At 35.0% G+C, this 19,503-nt stretch overlaps 2 protein-coding genes across 4 annotated transcripts; one reads left to right on the plus strand and one right to left on the minus strand.

Moving 5' to 3' along the window:
* The first annotated feature begins 193 nt into the window (after positions 1-193).
* On the plus strand, positions 194-2,318 carry nopchap1 (NOP protein chaperone 1). Its single transcript, XM_058772700.1, has 4 exons — positions 194-352; positions 635-706; positions 796-929; positions 1,029-2,318. Exons 1-4 carry the CDS (start codon positions 283-285, stop codon positions 1,212-1,214), a joined length of 462 nt encoding a protein of 153 aa, XP_058628683.1. The 5' UTR covers positions 194-282; the 3' UTR covers positions 1,215-2,318.
* A 140-nt stretch (positions 2,319-2,458) lies between these two features.
* aldh1l2 (aldehyde dehydrogenase 1 family, member L2) lies at positions 2,459-17,470 on the minus strand. Of its 3 annotated transcripts, none has more exons than XM_058772696.1 (22): positions 17,276-17,470; positions 14,654-14,798; positions 12,999-13,233; positions 12,128-12,293; positions 11,914-12,015; positions 11,704-11,793; positions 11,362-11,496; positions 11,124-11,249; positions 10,944-11,035; positions 9,378-9,645; positions 9,177-9,304; positions 8,831-8,981; positions 8,677-8,747; positions 8,489-8,594; positions 6,189-6,276; positions 5,809-5,902; positions 5,548-5,647; positions 5,363-5,461; positions 5,106-5,271; positions 4,030-4,135; positions 3,709-3,908; positions 2,459-3,629 (listed from the first exon to the last, which is right to left on the minus strand). In XM_058772696.1, the coding sequence occupies exons 1-22, from the start codon at positions 17,321-17,323 to the stop codon at positions 3,574-3,576; spliced, it is 2,772 nt and encodes a 923-aa protein (XP_058628679.1). In that variant the 5' UTR covers positions 17,324-17,470; the 3' UTR covers positions 2,459-3,573. The 3 variants fall into 3 exon arrangements, with proteins under 3 accessions (XP_058628679.1, XP_058628680.1, XP_058628681.1); XM_058772697.1 differs by lacking the exon at positions 17,276-17,470 and adding an exon at positions 15,399-15,818; XM_058772698.1 differs by lacking the exons at positions 14,654-14,798; positions 17,276-17,470 and adding an exon at positions 14,484-14,641.
* Positions 17,471-19,503: the final 2,033 nt, after the last annotated feature.

Genomic DNA, 19,503 nt, shown 5'->3' on the forward strand with positions numbered 1-19,503 from the left:
TAAAAAAGAGATAAGAAAATAATGAAACTATTTTTTTTTAAATATTTGAAAATGCAAGTTTATTAGTTTTCTACTATTAAATATTATTTATTTTCTACTATTAGTGACTTGAGGTTCTACACTAAAATGTTAACATTCTTTTATTTTCTTATCGATTCTTGCACGTACATCCAAAACTCTAGAGGGCGCCAACAGTGGCTCGACCCTACAACACGGAAGTTATTATGTTGTGGAAAAAATACATGTGGATGCAAGTGAATTTATACATGTGAGGAACTAACCATGGCTCAAACACAAAACAATATCAAGAAAACCTCTTCTACAGATTTATTGGCCTGTGGCAACGGAAAAGGTGAGACATTATTTGGAAAAAAAAAAAAAAAAGACTCGATTCCAGGTTTACAGAGGAAATTAACTAGAGTTTACAGAGATAACACTCATGTGTGATTCGTTTTGCATATTTGCGATTAGATAAAGTTATTAAGTTGACCAGTTGAATAGAATTACTCTCAAATCATAATGTAGACATTTATGTGCTTTGTTGTTACTTCTTATTTGCATTATATCAAATAAGTTATATACACATTATATATTTGCTTAATCTTAAATGAATTGTTAACTTTGATGTCTCCAGGAATCCATGAGAAGCTTCTGCTGAACTCTAAAAGTGCTTCAGTGCAGACAGAAAGGGTCCCCAGAAGTAGTGGTGAGTATGTTCATGTCATCTGTTAGGTTATCTTTAATGCATAATTGCTGCAATCTATTAAATAAGAGTGTATTGTTTCTGTGTGCTAGTCTTGGACAGACTGCAAAGTTTCCTTCCCCAAATCGCCCAAGCTAATGAGTCTCTAAGACAACAGATAGACGAGGCTCCTGCTGGTTTCTTTGACATTGAGAGTGTGGAGGACACAGAGAAAATCATTGAGATGGTGCGTCTGGTCTCGCCACCTGCTGTAGTTCATCTTAACGTGTCTAAATATAACAATATTTCACTTTTTCTATGATAACCAGATGTGTCTGCCTTGCAGGACGTGGCTCTGGTTGAACTGGAGGATTCAGACAGCAGTGAAGAGGATGAGTCGTCGTCATCGTCGTCATCAGAGGAAGACAGCTCAGAGGACGAGGTGCAAACTGTCACTGCAAAGACACTCAAACTTCCAGGTGACAGAAAGAGAAAGGCCAACATCCAGGTGATGGAGAAAGAGGGCGAGTAAGAGAACACATGCTGCCAACTGGAACTCTGGACTCACGCCAGGCCATTTTTGTGCCTATTAAAGAAATATATAACCCTTCCAAGTTTGTTGTTGTTTGGAATGAGCACAGACCAGTGATTTTATTTCCTGGTGAGCTGGCGGACTGACATTTCATGTTCTTTGGAGATATTTTTATCCAAAAGGTGATTAAAGGAATAGTTCACTGAAAAAATGAATATTTGCTGAAAATGTACTCATCCTCAGGCCATCCAAGATGAGTTTGTTTCATCATCGTAACAAATTTGGAGAAATGTAGCATTATATCTCTTGCTCACCAAAAAATGCAACGTCTTAATGATGGATTTGTTTATTATAAACATGCAACTTTTTTGCTTCACAAGAGATTGATTGATGGATTGGAGTCATGTGGATTATTGTGATGTTTTTATCAGCTGTTTGGACTCTCATTCTGACGGCACCCATTCACTGCAGTGGATCTATTGGTGAGCAAGTGATTTGATGCTAAATTTCTCCAAATCTTTTCTGATGAAGAACCAAACTCATATGAGAGGGTGAGTACATTTTCAGCAAATGTTTATTTTTGGGGAGACTAAAAGTCACTCTTTTGTGTTATCTCAGTTGAGTATACTTGGAAAAATGGATTGTATTCTGGCATTAACTATATTAAAAGTTCAATGTTTCAATCAAGAAAAACAAAGTTTTTTTTCAATTTACATTCTTTATTGTAAAAATGGTTTCCCGACATTTTGTTTGTAGTTGTTATAAAGTTGAAATACTGTTGTGTGTAATGACTGTTTGGCAATATGACACTTCCAATGTGACTGACAACTTATACAGAACCTAAAATACTCATATATTAACATCTTCATATGATAACATTTCATCTTTTGTCAAATGCATGTCATTGCTCGAAGTGTTCATGCATAACAAAAGCATCATGAATCTTCAGTGAACATTCGACAACAGATATTTTCAGTCATTTTAACAAGAATGTGGCAATGCTTCACATTGCATTGAATTCAAGAGTAAGTTACTATTACCTATTTTCCCATCAAGCATGTCCAATATTTTTGAACAAAATAAATAACTTCCTTTTAAAAAGAATAGTGTGTTTATATCATTTCCTTTTCCAATCATCTGTCTGGAATGCAAAATTAAATATATAAAATAAGACAAGTTGTCATATCCTCTAATAAAATATATACAGTTATGCTAATAAAAATGAGTGATGTGAAAATGCTATGCATAATTAAAACCCTTGGGATGTACAAATATGGTAATACAGATTTCATAAAGTGGCAGAGACGCAACATGGCTTTTAAATACAAGACTATATATGTAAAACTAAACACTGTGTGTATGTGCAACTGGCTGAGTAGCTTAAAAAACTGAAACATGCTGAGGCCACGAACACCACCATTTAAAATTTGGGGTCAGTTTTTTTTTTTTTTTTGATAGAAATAATACTTTTATGCAAGGATGCATTAAAATGATGAAATTTGACAGTACTTCTAAAATACATTTCTAATGTTACTAAAGATTCCTATTTCAAAAAATGCTGTTCTTCTGAAAAGTTTCCACAAAAATATGAAGCAACACAACAGTTTCCAACAATTGATGATTGGAAATATTTCAAGAGCAGCAAACCAGCATATTAGAATTATTTCTGAAGGATCATGTGACACTGAAGACTGCAATAATGATGCTGAAAATTCAGCTTTGCATCAGAAATAAATTACATTTTTGATCAAATAAATCCAGCCTTGGTGAGACCTCTTTCAAAAACATAAAATCTTACTGACCTCAAACTTTTGAACAGTTGTGTAAATAAGCAGTTTTGTCCTAACCAGCTGTGATATGAGCGACAGGACATTTTTTTGCTTACTTGGTTTCTATCTTGGTTTCAGCATCACGCAGCAGTTTCACATTCAGCATGAACAGACAAATTACTAGTCTCTGGAAACATGATTAGGAAATGCTCAAGATCACTATAGTGTTGTGGTTACTTCCTGAAACTGACTCAGTCTGATACTTCACTTTATCTCAGTATGATACCTCAGTGTTTACTAGTTAAAAACAATGCTTGATCTGATTTGTGGCTGATTCTGTGTCCTTAGGTCCACTTGGAGGTCTTATGCCATTTTTTCCATTTTAAAACATTGTTAGCCAGTGTAAACTGGCGAGTCAGCATTTGTCCCACTCCAAACATTTCCAGAAAAAAGGGCGATAAAAAACGTAGGCACATCAGTGTAGTCATGGCAGGAAATGCTTTTCCTATCAAACCAGCTTCAAGACAGTCCAGCCACTTGCCACCAGCTGCAGTCACGGGCCATGCAGTCTTTTCCACCACAGGTTTCATTCAATACTCCACCGTCACAGCTTTAGTCCGCAGGTACTCGTGCAGGGCTTCTTCACCTGTATACACATGCATATTCATAAATTTGGTTTTAAAGTAATACAGAGTACTGAGACCGTGTGTTTTGTTCACTCTTACCCAAGTCCTTCCCAAACCCAGACTGTTTGAAGCCTCCAAAGGGAGCCGCCACATCGGTTTTGTTGTAGGTGTTGACGAACACGGTTCCCGCCTCCAGTCTCTCGCTCACATACATGGCCTTGTTGATGTCACGGGTGAAGACTCCAGAGGCCAGGCCGAACTCTGTGTCATTGGCTCTGCTCAGAACTCCATCTACATCACTGATGAGCATCAAAAAATCATATTAGATGCTGTTCTAATGAGCTCCTGCCTTGGATTTAGATCATTCTGCAGGTCTGACTGCCACAAAAAGTCCTACTAAGGTCCCAAAAGCCAGTTTACCCATCTTTGAATTTGGATACCACCATAACAGGGCCAAATGATTCCTCTTTGGCGATGAACATGTGGTCCTCTACATCTGTGAAGACTGTGGGCTCCATAAAAAAGCCTGTAAGCATAAATGGGCAGATATTAGAAATGGAATAACTAAATTATTAACCAAAACTACTGAAAATAATTTTTGGTAGCTGAAATTAAGTTGAAATAAAATACAATTATTAGTTAAAACACTGAAACTTAGAAAACTTAAAAGAAAATTAGAAATGCTGCCTGAAATAAATAGGTTTAAGTACTTAAAATACTAAAACTGGAAGAAGAAAAAAACTAATAAAAATTACAAAAGCTCATAAAATGACTAAAACTACTGAAATTAAAAAACTTAAAATTAAAAAAAAAAAAGAGAAATTGTGTCTTGGCAGCTAACTGAAAAAAAGTTACTTAAAATGACTAAAAACTAAACCTAAAATAAAAAATGAAGCTAAATATAATTAATATACAAATGTAAAACAACTTATAAATATGACAAAATCACATAACAAAATTACTAAAACTTAAACTGTAATTAAATTGCAACACTTGAACGTGCCTTAAAAGCTGACTGAAATAAGTTAAAGTACTAATCAATCGATCAAACTAAAACTGAAATAAAATAAAGTTAAATAGAAAAAATAGAAATATATTAAAAAACTAATAAAAATGCCAAAATACATAAAATCAGTACAACTTTAAAATCAAAAAAGAAAAGGCAATTCAAAATATTAAGAAATACTATTATAGCATATAAATCAGGGGTGTCAAACTCAATTCCTTTGGAATGGAGTTTAGCTCCAACCCTAATTAAACACACCTTATCCAGCTAATCGAGTCCTTTAGGCTCAATTGAAGACTACATGGTTTGGGTGTTGGAGCAGAGTTTGACACCCCTGATACAAATGATACTAAAATAACACTGGGAGTAATACATATATGATTATACATGACCAAAATTGCCTTATTTACATTCAAAAACATTCACAAAACCAATTTATGTTCACAAACCCTTTTAAATCATGGGTGTCTGGTTAGATTGGAGGTCTCACCTGGTCTGGCCACCTGTCTCCCGCCATACACAAGCGTTGCTCCCTCCTTCACGCCGAGCTCACAGTACTCCACCAGCTTGTCCAGGTGAGCCTTGTGATTCTGAGGTCCGTGATCTGTGGAGCGATCCAAAGGATCTCCAATCTTCATCTTCTTGATTTCCTCAACCTGAGCACACAAAAACCCACCAGCATGTCATCATCTAGAAGCAGCTCGCAGGCTTTAATATACAATCAGTATGTTCGAAGGAAACACGTACCACTCTCCTGATGTACTCGTCATGAATGGACTCCTCAACAAACAGCCGGCCAGCAGCAATACAGTTTTCTCCCTTGTTGAAGTAAACAGAGCTCATGCCCTGCAACGTCCACACAAACACACAGTAAGCTCAAGACGACGATGATCGTGCATCTGTAACTTTTGACACTAGTTGTCTTCTCTCACCATTCTCACTGCTTTGTCCATGTCGCAGTCGCTGAAGATGATGAGGGGAGATTTACCGCCTAGCTCCAGAGAAACCTTCTTCAAGTTACTGACTGCACAACTGCAACATAAACAACAGAAATCATCAGCTGGGGGCTCTTTCGAAGCACTGTATAAGAGTTTGAATGATTGAATGTCATTGTACATGACATATTTGAGTAATAGCAACAGAGTAATCAACTATAGTGTTGACTTTAGTCAAATTACATGAATGGGACTCACCTTTTCATGATTTGTTTGCCTATGGGAGTAGAGCCGGTGAAACCCAGCTTACGGATATCAGGGTGATCGGACATCCTCTGCCCGACCAGACCACCTGAGAGAAGGAGATGACCGAAATGTCAGTCGTCACAGGGAGTAAGAAAGTTAAGCAATAAATAACACTGATCTTATCTCAGTGACAACATGATCCTTTAAAACTTCACAGCTTAAATAACACTTTTTTTGTATGGAATATACATGTGCTTTAACAAACAGACAAGCTGGACATTTCTGCTTTTGAACCTTCTAGAATGAAACCCATAGGTTTTCATTGTAAGTGCATTACTGCGAATGAGATCTATTTGTTTATACAACTCGAAAGATGAGTCGAATCCTGATACCTGATCCTGGTACAATGTTGATGACTCCTTTGGGAATGCCAGCTTTGACTGTCAACTCGGCAAACTTCAGCGCGGTTAGTGGGGTTACCTGGAAAAATCAAGACAATTTAAGTCTAGTTCCAATAGTTTGTGTTTTTTGGACAATCAATAAATCATATTTTGTTTAATATTTCTGTACTGTATATTTTTATTTTATATAATTCAGTTGTTATTTAATTAATAGTATCTGTACTTTAATTAAAATATAGTATATGTATTAATTTATATTTTATCAGATACTATAAATATATATAAAAATATAAACATAAAATCAGCAAATTTCACTGTGGTTAATGGGAAAATATAGAGAAAATATCAAATGAATTAAAGAATGTAGTCTAGTTTGTATCCAATTGATTGCCTTTTAGAAATTAAATCATATTTTGTATATTTTTTTGTATACTGTTTCATTTTTATAATTTAATTCTTATTAATTTAATAGTATTTTTAAATTTTAAATTAATATGTATAAATATAGTATACATATTAATTTATATAAATAAATATATATTGATATAAATAAATATATAAATATAAACTAATGGCAAATATCAGTGCAGTTAGTGGGAGACTATAGAGAGAGAATATCAAAAGAACTAAGAATATAATCTAGCTCAGTGGTTCTCAAACTTTTTTACTGTGGCGTACCCCCTGGGGCATTTAACATTCTTCTGAGTACCCCCACTTAGACCGCAGTCATATCTTTTCCATTAAGGGACTATATTTGCACCCTTAAATTGATTTACAGGTGCATTTTTTTACCTTTAGGGAGGCAAAGTTTTTCTAGCCTTATTATTAATTGTATATCATGTTTAATGTCATATTCTTAACATGCCATTAAGTGTATTGTTAATATAATAAATAAAGCACTAAATGATACCAAAACGAAGTGAAACTTGTAGATTTAAAACTAGAATCGCCAGTAGGTGGACGGCAAGTTACCGTCTTAATGAGCGAAGCATCATGTCATTCATTCTTTCGTTCGTTCGTTCATTCATTCATGCAGTAATGAAGCAAATGGCTGTAGTTATGAATGGGTTATTAATCACTGACTCTTCGAATCATTCAAAGCTGCAGATTCCTTCACTAATGAAACACCACTGTTGCTTGGAGACACACACCAGTTCTGTCGCAGATTTTGTTGGAAATATTATTATTTCGTTGTAAAATATAACAAACAATTGACAATATTGTGTTTAAAATGTAGCTACATTTAAAATGTAAAATTTTCACTAAATATTAACTTTTTTTGTTGAATTGTTATATAAAATAAATGTCACAGTTGCAATTGTTTGAATATTCAGGGAAAATTGTATTCTTGGTTGTATTTTAGAGATGAAAAACAATAACTCGCACAGGGTATGTTTCTGTATCGAAGAGTTTCTTAAATCAATCTCTATGTATAGTCCTTGTCAATATTTGTTCTTCATGCTATAAGAGCTACAAATCTACTTTGAAGATACAATGAACAGCAGCACATGAATGAACACACTCTGTGGGCATCCTATCATACGCACGCTGCTTGTGTGGATGCAGTCAGTTTTGACCGCAAAAGATGAGGTAATTTGACCTAAAAAAAAAATGGCATTTGAGAGTTTACAGCACTCCGATTTTCCTGTTTTGTCAGAAATACATGTCAGAAATACATGCTCGGTTATAATGTTACTTTAAACTGGGGTAGAATTAAATGAATGCCAAAGCTCAGCATTTTGTTTGCCTACTCCCGTCCGTCACCTCACGTACCCCCAGGGGTACGCGCAGTTTGAGAACCACTAGCTAGTAAGTGGAAGTTTTTGTTTTTCTCAAAAAGTAAGTTAAAAAGTAAGTCATATTTTGTGTATATTGTATATATATATATATATATATATATATATACACGTTTATACACTGAACAAAATTATAAACGCAACTCTTTTGTTGCGTTTATTATTATTATTTTTTTATAATTCAATTGTTATTATTTATGTAATAGTATTTTTACTTGGTTAAAATATAGTAGGGGGAGAATGTAAAAGGAATATCAAAAGAATTGAGAATATAGTCAAGTTTGTTTTCAGTTTTCTTTTTTTATAATAATGAATATCTCACATAATATTTAGCTTTTATTGTATAGTGTATATTTTTATAATCAATAATAATTTATAATAATATTATTTATATGTATATATGTATATGTATATGTATGTATATATATATATATATATATATATATATATACATATAAAACTAATAATATTTTTTGTGTTTGTGCGTGTGTGTACCTGAGCAGGTTTCAGGACAAGTGTGTTTCCCGCCGCCAGACAGGCTGCACTCTTCCATGCCAACATCATAAGTGGGTAATTCCAAGGGATCACTATGGCGCAAACACTGAGACACAAACAAACACCATCTTACACATTCATGCTAATCATGTTTGCATACACTCACACACTCATTTACAATCACTCACCCCAGAGGCTCTTTCTTTGTAAAGGTGAGGTTGCGATTGGGTCTGGCCTGATTGATGGGTATCGTTGATCCCTGCGAGGAACAGGACATGATGCGTCAGCCACAGGAAATTATAAAATGAAGGCCTGAGTGAACACACACACACCTACACCTACCTGGATCTTGTCGCACCAGCCAGCAAAGTATCTGAATGTCTGAATGGACATGCCAACATGTGTTTTCAGGGCCAGAGTATAAACGGCACCAGAATCAATCGTCTCAATAGTTGCCAACTCCTCCTGGTGTTCCTCCATCAGGTCAGCCAAACTACACATAAAAGTCAAAAAGTTCCCATTTTGTTGCAAATAAAGTATGCCCAACAGGAAGTTCTCTGAGAAATCAATTCTAGGTCAAATGATGTATTACTGTTTGTTTGCAAACAAGTTTTTTTTTTTTCATATCTATGTCAAATATTGGCCCAGTGGCTCAAAAAAGTCAACAAAACTCTCTAACACATCTTACCGGTAGAGCAGCCTTCCACGGTCACGAGGGTTCATCTTACCCCAAGGCCCGTTGTCGAAGGCCTCTTTGGCTGCACTAACCGCTCTGTCCACATCCGCCACGGATGCATATGACACCTTACAGATCACCTGAAACCCAACACAACCATTAGTCATGCCGGAGGTGACTTTATGTGTGTGTGTTTGAGATGACTGAACATACTGAGCCATCTGTTGGGTTCACAGTGTTGTATGTCTTTCCATCTTCGGCATCTTCGAAGTTGCCGTTGATGAAACACTGATATGGCATCTTCACTGTCATGTTATTGACGTCTTTTGTCACGTAGTCGATGACCAGCTCCTCCTCCTGGTCTTCTCCGCGCAGGCGGCGGACGAACATCTGGATGAAGCTCTGGAAGGTGGTGGCCATGTAGACATCCTCATTCTGAAGCTGAACTCCTTCGCATTTCTGCTTCACCTCCTCCACTAATCTAAACCAAACAATCACAATAACGCAGTATCCACTTATAATGTTCATAAAGGTCTCCTTCATCCAAAAATAGTCATAATTTAGTTTTCATGATCATATTCCACCGTCTTATACAATTAAACAACCTGTTTTTGCTACATTTAAGACTTTAATATGACTTTAATAAGACTGTTGTGAATGGCTGTTTGCATGTGAAATGAACTCAAAATACTTCTGCGTGATAAATACTGAATCAATATTTATATGTATACATGGTAAATCATGTTAATGTTATCACGGTTGTAGCATCAATATCAATATTTTTTTGCCTCTTAGTTTCAGTGTTATTATTAACTAAAATGAAATATTTAACAAAATTATTAAATGTCAGTCACTGAAATAAAGCTGAAATAAAATACAAATATAAGATGAAAAAATTTAACAAAATAATTAGAAATGTTGCATAAACTAATAAAAAATTAAGCTTAAATACAAAAAATAAATAGAAATAAAGATTACAAATATATAGAATACAAAAAAATACCGTATTGACCCGAATATAAGACGATGTTTTTTTTCTTGAAAATACATCTGAAAAAACGCGGTCGTCTTATATTCAGGGTCTAGGCTTTGACATGTCAGTAATACACCCACAACAATAGGTGGCGCCAAAAACGCATAAAACAAGTGTGCCATGAAATATGTAATGTAATGTGTGTTGTAAAGATCGCAAGTGAAAACAAAAGAAAAAGAAAAGCTTACAGCAGCATGATCGTGACTGTCATGTTAGCCTGATGGGACCAAACTTCCTCTGTAAGTGATTTTAAAACATAAGACAGTACCCAGATTTGAAGACTACAATAAGATTTCACTTCTACTGTGATAAAATTTTGGTAGGCTATGAGATGGATAGCCTAAATGTCATAATTCAGATGGGCTACATGTTATTTCAATGGTATATCAAAAAGTGTATATTTTTCAATGTCATTGTTAGTACATTTTACCAGTATTTACCACACTTTCAAAACAAAAATTAAAATAGGAAAAATATGCAATTTGAAAATAATTTAAGAAAAATGTTTTACAGAGAAAGAGAGAAAAAAATAAAAAACAAGATTTAGATTTCAAAAAGCCTTTTTCCAAAAGGTACATCTGGAAAAAGGGGAGTCGTCTTATAATCAGGGTCGTCTTATATTCGGGACAATACGGTAAAAGAAATAGAAATATATAGAAAAACATTTACTAAAACTTCAACTAAAATAAAAAATAAAAGCTCAATAAAATAGACAAGATAAATAAATAAATGATGGTCAGACCCACCTGACTACATCCATAGAAGCAGCTCCAGACTTAAAGAAATCGGTTGTGTCATCAATAACTGCTACATTACTCAGAATACCTTTCCAGATCGCCTAGACAAGTATAAAACAACATATAAATGATATAATTGCTCGAATATATACTGAAATACATTTCTGACACACATAAACATACACATACCCTGATTTCCTCTGCCATTTTCTTCTCATCGTCTGTGAGATCCAAACTGGCAGCCTCATCTGACGAGAAGTATTTGGATGCAGGAATCATCTTTCCATCCTCAAACTGCAGGTTCTTCACCTGGAGCTGCACAGTGATATTGTAATAAAGCAGTTAATTCTCTTTAATATGAATTTGTAGCACAGACTTAATGCATTAAAAGCCTACAAGCTAAGTAAATAAAAGAGCAGAAGCTAACCGCTTTTCCATCAGACCCAAACAGAATGAGCCCAGATTTGGCAATGAGTCCAGGCTGAGAAGCCCCTTCCACCTCGATTGGCTGACCTGCAGGCACTGACCCGCTCAGCATTGATGAGCTGTACAGCGTTACTGGCTACACGACAGAACACACACACACACACACACACACACACATTACTATAAAGTAAAACCATCACCTACTTAACATCTGACCATCAGAATTAGTCAGTCTTGAGTTTGTCTAAAATGAGTTTTTGATACCAAATATGAAGTATCTTTTTGTTATGGTCCCATTTTGATCAAGATTCAAACTAACTAACTATATGTTTAGAAAACGCACCTTTCCATCGATGACAACCCAGGCACCCGGAACTTTATCATGACCGCGGATCCAGTTATGGATGGCCTCTGCTGGCTGAGCCATATTCACCTGGAGAAAGAGAGGCAAAGACAGATAAAATGATGTTCACTTTTCTAGACCTTTTTTGCTTACCTTTGAAAACCCTAAGCTTAATTTGGACTGATTAAAATAATTGTCTTTGTGTCTCACCTTAGCATTGGATTTCTTTTGGATTCCCTCATAGCTGGCTCCTTCTTCAGACTGAGGGATCTTTGGAGCTTTGCTGTCTGCAATGAGCTGTACAGCTTCTACCTGTTTAAACACAATTTGTAAGTCAACTGCGATTCATGAACCTCATAGGAGTCAAAATCTAACATTTAGTTTTGCATAAAATTGTCATTTTGAATATTTTCTTCATAGTTACCATGGCCTTGATGCCCTCTGGAAACAGAAAGCGGTTATAAAGTGTGTCCACTGTGTCGTTGGGCTCTACTGGACATTCCTTTTGGAGCAGGATGGGGCCGGTGTCCAAACCATCATCAGCCCAGAATATACTAAATCCTGCTTTCTTATCACCCTCGATTAGTGTCCTGCACACACATATATTTAAATCCATTTTATTTAAAGGAATAGTCCATCCAAAAATGACAATTTTCTAAAAATCTACTTATCCTCCGGCCATCCAAGATGTAGATGAGTTTGTTACTTCATCAGAGCATCACTTGCTCAGCAATGGATCCTCTTCAGTGAATGGGTGCCGTCAGAATGAGAGTCCAAACAGCTGATAAAAACATCACAATAATCCAAAAGTAATCCACACGACTCCAGTCCAGCAATAAAGTCTTGTGAAGTGAAAAGCTGCATGTTTGTAAGAAACAAATCCATGCATCCATAATCCATAATAATGCTTCACATCAAAATCTACCAACTACTTTTGGACTGTTTAGCTTAATCTGTGCATATTTCTCTCCTGATTCAGACAAGATGAGTTTTTCACTGGAGAAAGCAATATTATAAACAGAGGACCCATACTTTAGCTGGAAGCAACAGCAACATGTTAATTGATGGACTGGTGTCGCATGGATTACTTGTGTATTATTGTGATGTTTTTATCAGCTGTTTGGACTCTCATTCTGACGGCACCCATTCAGTGATGTAATGCTAAATTTCTCTAAATCTCTTCCAACGAAGAAACAAACTCACATACACCTTGGATTACCTGAGGGTGAGTAAAATTTGACCAAATTTTCATTTTTAGTTTAGTTATAAAGAATTACACTTTGGTAAAATCTCACCAGTTAATGGCAGAGGCTCCTCTGTGTCTAGGCAGGATGGAGGGGTGATAAATGATGGAGCCGTGTTTTGGGAAGTCGATTACATTCATGGGGATGAACTGGGAGCAGAAAGGCATGACGTTCAGCTCGGCGCCCACCGCTTTATATGCCTCCACCACCTCTGGGATGGGCTTACCCTTCACCCGCCACCGTGGGAACTTAAACACCGGCGTCCCATCCTTCTCCGCCACCACCGCTGAGGTCAGAGAGAGATTGATTCTGAGAAGTTATATAAGGTTGCACCTGGCATATTCAGACTTTACTGAACTTATCAAATCAATATACATACTTAAGTAACTGACCTTGTCTTTTATATCTGAATCTATAAATGTATCAGTAATAAACTGTTAGTGCAGGTTGAGTATTACCACTTTATCAACTTCAAGGGCACAGTTCACCACCTCAATACAGTCATTAATATGGTAATCAGCACATTATGTAATCATGATTTGTTGGAGATTAATCAAAAAGTAACAATTCAGAGTGCTAGAGGCCTTTTTTTTTTTTCTTTTTTTCTTTTTGTTAATTATATAATAAATAAAAAGAAAACAAATAGAACACAAAAAGGTTTCATCCATTTAAAGTCTAGTTCACCCAAACATTTTAATTCTGTCATCATTTACTCACTCTCCACAAGTTCCAAACCTGTATGAGTTTCTTTCTTCTGATGAACACAAAAGATATTTTGAAGAATGTTGGTAACCAAACAGTTGACGGTGGCCATCGACTTCCATAATATTTTTTTCCACACTATGGAAGTAAATGGCTACCATTAATTGTTTGGTTACGAACATTCTTTAAAATATTTTTAAAGATAAAAAATAATAAAAATAAATATATTTACACACACACACACACACACATACACCTATAATAAAATGTTATAATTATATTTTTATAATTATAATTACAAATAATTATGCATTAATAACTGTATTGTAATACAATTTATAATTAAATTATTAATGCATAGTCATTTTTATTTTCATTATTAAATATTATTAGATAATTAAATAGATTTTAAATATTAAATATTTTTAAATTAAAAAAAAAAAATTGGTACACTTAACATTGGGCAACGATATACTGATGTAATGAGTGAAGACCTTTACGATCTGTAATTCATGCAAACTCTTGTAAGAATGATCGTGTCTCCTCTTTGTTCTCACATACATCACAAATGCTCCGATCACTGGGGGACTTTTCCCCTCACATGGCTTCACACCACTTTCACCGAAACAATGTGGTCATTATGCGGGATGTACTTCTCCTTCTCTGCCCAACACTGAACTGCTCTTGCGCCTCACGCAAACATAAACACTCAAACACAGTAGAGCTGTGACCCAATGTGCTGCTCAGGCATGCAGCATTGTGACTGAAGTAGGACGACCTCACTTCCTCTAAGTGTTCATTACAACAATGATGGCCTTAATGTTATCCACAAACCTGATAAATTTGATTAAAGACGTTCAAAAGAGGGAGGGGCTTTCTCATTTTCCTGTTCTCCATCTCTCACTTCCACTTCTGTGACACTTCTCAGCCCCCATGACACCACTACAGTAACAGAAAACGGTCAGTGCTCCACTCTATCCCACCCCCACCCATCTGACACTCACCCAGGGGGTCCGCCTTGCCGTCCTTATCAGGAACTGTGAATACGCCCACCACTTTATGGCCCTGCTTGCGGAGGTTTGTGTACACTTCCTGTCCAAATAAGCTCTGGCCAATCAGGGCCAGCTTCAGCTTATTTTGGTAGTAAACCTGTGAGAAACAGTATTATAATGTTAAAACATTGTAAACAAGTTCACCAGACATTAGGGCTGCCACTAACGACTATTTTTTATTTTGATTAATCTATCAACTAATTTATCGATTAATCTAAATGATTAATCCCCCCCCCCACCAAATCAATAACTTTACTTAAGAATATTTTATTAAACCAAATGAAATCCAAATTTCTATTAAATCCTTTTTTTAAAGCAAAAGTAAAGTGCAACATAGAGTGTAATACATAATGCATTATAAACAGAGCTAATGTAGATTACGCATTACAACAAAGGCTGCCTGACGATTATTTTTACACATTACGGTGTGATCTAATCCTTGTTTAATATTGACCAAGCACCATTTAATTCAAATGTCCACTTAATTTTTTATATTTGGCCATTTCTTTAGGACAGAAATGCTATAGCCACTGTAATTAAATGAATGGACATCAAAACGTGTAAACGCAGAGTGAGGGTTTGTGCTTTTATTTTGAAACCGCGATGTTTGTGTAGATTTATAAATAATTTACCTTACAAATCTGAAGAAATGACGCACGTTGCGTTCCCAGATTAATGTTAATAAACCCAAACTCACAACAACATGCAGAGATGGAGTTTGAGATGCTCCACACATGTAAATGATAACAGTTCTGTGGAACTACTGTGAACGGAGCGGCTGTGTGACACACGTACGTAACCTACACGCATGTAAATAATTAAAGCGCATATACTGTATTAGAACTGCATCGTATATAATTATTTAATTAAATCGTAGCGTTTGTGAATTCACAATTATGCTTAATTATGAATTCTTAATTTGAAATGGGCTTAATATATCATGCAGCCTTGGGAAACAGTCTAATAATGTGTTTTATGGATTCTCGTCCGTGAAATGCGCCACTTCCGGTATTTTGCCGGAAATGTTATTAGTTTATTAGTCCAATTACATAATATGACCCTTTGTTCTCTGAAACCAACCACTGCTATGATCTTCATATTTACAAGCTGATTTAGTGTTCACTGTATTATGGGACAATGACAAAATCAAAGTCAAAGATGATTAAAAGGAGGACATATGGTTTTAAAATATAAATAATATATATTATTATTGTTTTGTTATTTATTCATGTTTGAATAAATAAGACATTCAGTAAATATTCAATAAATACCAAGAAATTCAGTCATTTTTCTTTTCTTTCTTTTTTTTTTTTTACAATCTTTCAAAATACTTTTAATTCAAATAATGATAAAAAGGAAACATATTTTTAAAATATAAATAGTATATTTTATTATTGTTTGTATTCTTAGTTTATTATTATTTTTATTGTTTAAATAAATAAATTAATGCCAAACTACTTATACCAAGAATTTCAGCCCTTTATTGAGACTTTTTTAAACAATCTTTCAAATGACTTTTAATTCAGATCATAATAAAAATGAGAACAAATTGTTTTAAAATATAAATAATAAATTTTACTATTATTGTTGCTGTTATTATTAGTTTATTATTGTTTGCATAAATAAAATATTATGCCAAACTATTTATACCAAGAATTTCAGCCTTTTAATGTTTTTTTTTAAACAATCTATCCAAAGACTTTAATTCCGAAATTGTCATTGTCTGCATGAATTGCATTTTTTGTATTTTTTTAAGTAACTTTACAGATCTCAACTAAAATGAGCACAACATTGTCTATTTTATTTCACTATATTCCGTACCATTTTGTATTGTTATTATTGTTTGTTTTTTCTTTTCTTTTTTTTTTTTCCTTTAAAAATCTTTTAAGTTTTAATCTTTGTTTTGTGTGTACATATGATGCTTTGGCAATGTTGTATGCAAAACTACTTTGAAACTGTGCTGCACAATGGGGCTAAAATTAGACAGCTGCTGGGAGACATAACCAGCTCAAGCATTGCTTACACTGTAAACATGTAGTGAAGTTTATTATGGCTTGTCATAGCAAGATTATGCATGCAAAATGTTTATCTATCAGTGCACATGCGATCTTAAGTTATAGTTTGTGTTCTAGTAATAGTGACATTAGTAATATGATCTGCCTTCATATTCTCGCCCCCCTGCTGATGCAACTCTCCACGGATCTGTCCAGTGGAAGTAATCTGGCGAAGCAACGTGGCAAACATTAAATCCCAAACCGGTTTAACTATATAGAACCCTATATCTAATTAACATGCATATAGTGTCCATATGTAGTGAATTAATACACAAGTGTAACACCTACAACATTGCATTAAGATACTGGGTTATATCAACTGACAGCACGCTTACAATAACTATGCATGGGTAAACCCTGTATTATAATGTTATTTAAGAGTCCACCAACACTTAAAACTTATTTTAAGGCCTATGCATGTGTCTGCCATCAATACAGCACATTTTTCCCGTATGCATTCATTCATTCTTTCTTTCATATCTATGGCAAAATCAACAATGCAGATGATGCGATTACTCACAGAGCTCGAGGAGAATTTCCTTATGATCGTATTCGCCGTCCACAACATGGTGAAAATATTATAAACACTTAAAGAAAGGTTACGTTTGAAGTCCGGGGTGGTGGGCTGGGAACATGCGGTACTGTAATCTCACACCTGCGGTTCGCTGACTGACTGTGGTCAGTGTGGCAGCGGAACCAGACTGAACCGACGCGAGTTCAGTGCGTGCGCGCTCCCGGGACATACGTAACGGCGGCCGTTCATTATTCATTAGACAGATGCGCGTAACCGTAGGAGCTTAACCCCAGTTATTAATCATTGATAATATTATAATAACATAATGGATATCTGAGGTTATCATGACGGTAAATGTAAGACTTTTTTAAAACCAAGTAAAGAAAATTTAAGCAATAAATCGAAGTCAATATGTGACCAAGGACCACAAAACCAGTCATAAGGGTCAATTTTTCGAAATTGAGATTATACATCATCTGAAAGCTGAATAAATAAGCTTTCCATTGATGTATGGGATAGGATAGGATATATTTGTTAGGATAGGACAATATTTGGCCGAGATACAACTATTTGACAATCTGGAATCTGAGGGTGCAAAAAAATAAAAATAAAAAATAACAATAATTAAATTAATTAATAGAGAAAATTGCCTTTAAAGTTGTCCAAATGAACTCATTAGCAATGCATAGGCCTATTACTAATCAGAAATTAAGTTTTGATATATTTACTGTAGGAAATTTACAAAATATCTTCATAGAAAATGATCTTTACTTAATGAGTTTCGGCATAGACGAAAAATTTATAATTTTGACCCATACAATGTATTGTTGGCTATTGCTACGAATATATCCGTGCTACTTAAGACTGGTTTTGTGGTCCAAGGTCACATATGTTCTCTAAATGTACATGTCTAGGGAGCACACAATGAATTGTATTAGCAGCAACACTAAAAACTTCCAATCAAGCTTCAAATCAATCTCCATTACTTTAAAACGTAATTTTCTGTGAAAATTATTAAAATGAATTGAGTTCATGATTAAAATATCAACTTAATTCAAAGAGGAACGTTTTCATACCCCTTTGACATATTTGTTCTTGTTTTATGCATAAACCCACCTAATTTTGTTCAGTTTCCCAGAAAACAAGATTTCATGTCTTCATTTTGCATTTTAAGTAAATGCATCTTGATTTATGTATTTTGTAAATGTGTAAATATTTAATTAGCAAAAATATATACAAAATACTTTGCAAAAAAATGAATATCTTGCCATGTAGGCAACATAATGCCATGAATTTAAGATTTTCTGCTCTGACTTAAGACTTTTTAAGGCCTTAATTTAAAACTCTTCATCCAAGAACATAACAGACAGAGTGTATTATAGTGAGTGATCTGTTAAAACAGAGGGTGTATGTTTGGTCCTTACCTCAAGGTCAGTTATTTGGCTCAGGAGGGATCCTGCATATAGTTTGGACACATTTCTGTTTACTTTTCCATGACAGATATCAAGCTGTTCATGATCTGCTAGTTACCTTTGACAGACAGAAAACAGCTCTGATGTGTGTTTTGCCACTCAAGAGACTAAAACTACAGTTTTTTTTAACAAGATGAAAAAGCAGTTCAATATGAAGTACTGACATCTTTGTTTTTCAATCTCATATGTTTTATCCTTCATTCTGTATGATCCTGTAATTTTCTTCCGATTAGTGGTTCATGTACACCAGTGGTTCTCAACCGGTGGGGCGCGAGTAGGCTACAGGATGGGAGGAAAAAACAGAAAAAAAAAAATTTGCAAATTTTTTTTTATCACTAAACTACTGTCATAAAAAGTTATAGTTTTGTATATACATAACTCCTGAATAAAAATTCAAATGTGTTTGGACTGATTTAAAAAAAAGAGTTTTGAACAAATTTGATTGGTTTGTCGATAGTGAGCGCAAATGCAGGTGATAAGCGGTTTTATTAAGCGAGTCATTGAGTCGTTCATTCAAACGATTCGTTCAAACGGCCGATTCATCAAGAATGAGTCTTGCTGTGTCTCATTTAGAAGGCTGCGTCCTCCGGAGGTCGAGTCCTCCCGGAGGTTGCATCCTCTGTAGGATGCGTAACGTAGACGAAGTGTCCTCAACCTAGAATTAAACGAGACAGCCTTCGTAGGACGGGCGGAAAAGAAAACAGGAAGTATCACGTTGATTTGCCAACACATTTAGACCATCGTTGCACTCTCACACTACTT

Source organism: Onychostoma macrolepis, chromosome 04 (genome assembly GCF_012432095.1).
Source record: "Onychostoma macrolepis isolate SWU-2019 chromosome 04, ASM1243209v1, whole genome shotgun sequence".
Lineage (NCBI taxonomy): Eukaryota > Metazoa > Chordata > Actinopteri > Cypriniformes > Cyprinidae > Onychostoma > Onychostoma macrolepis.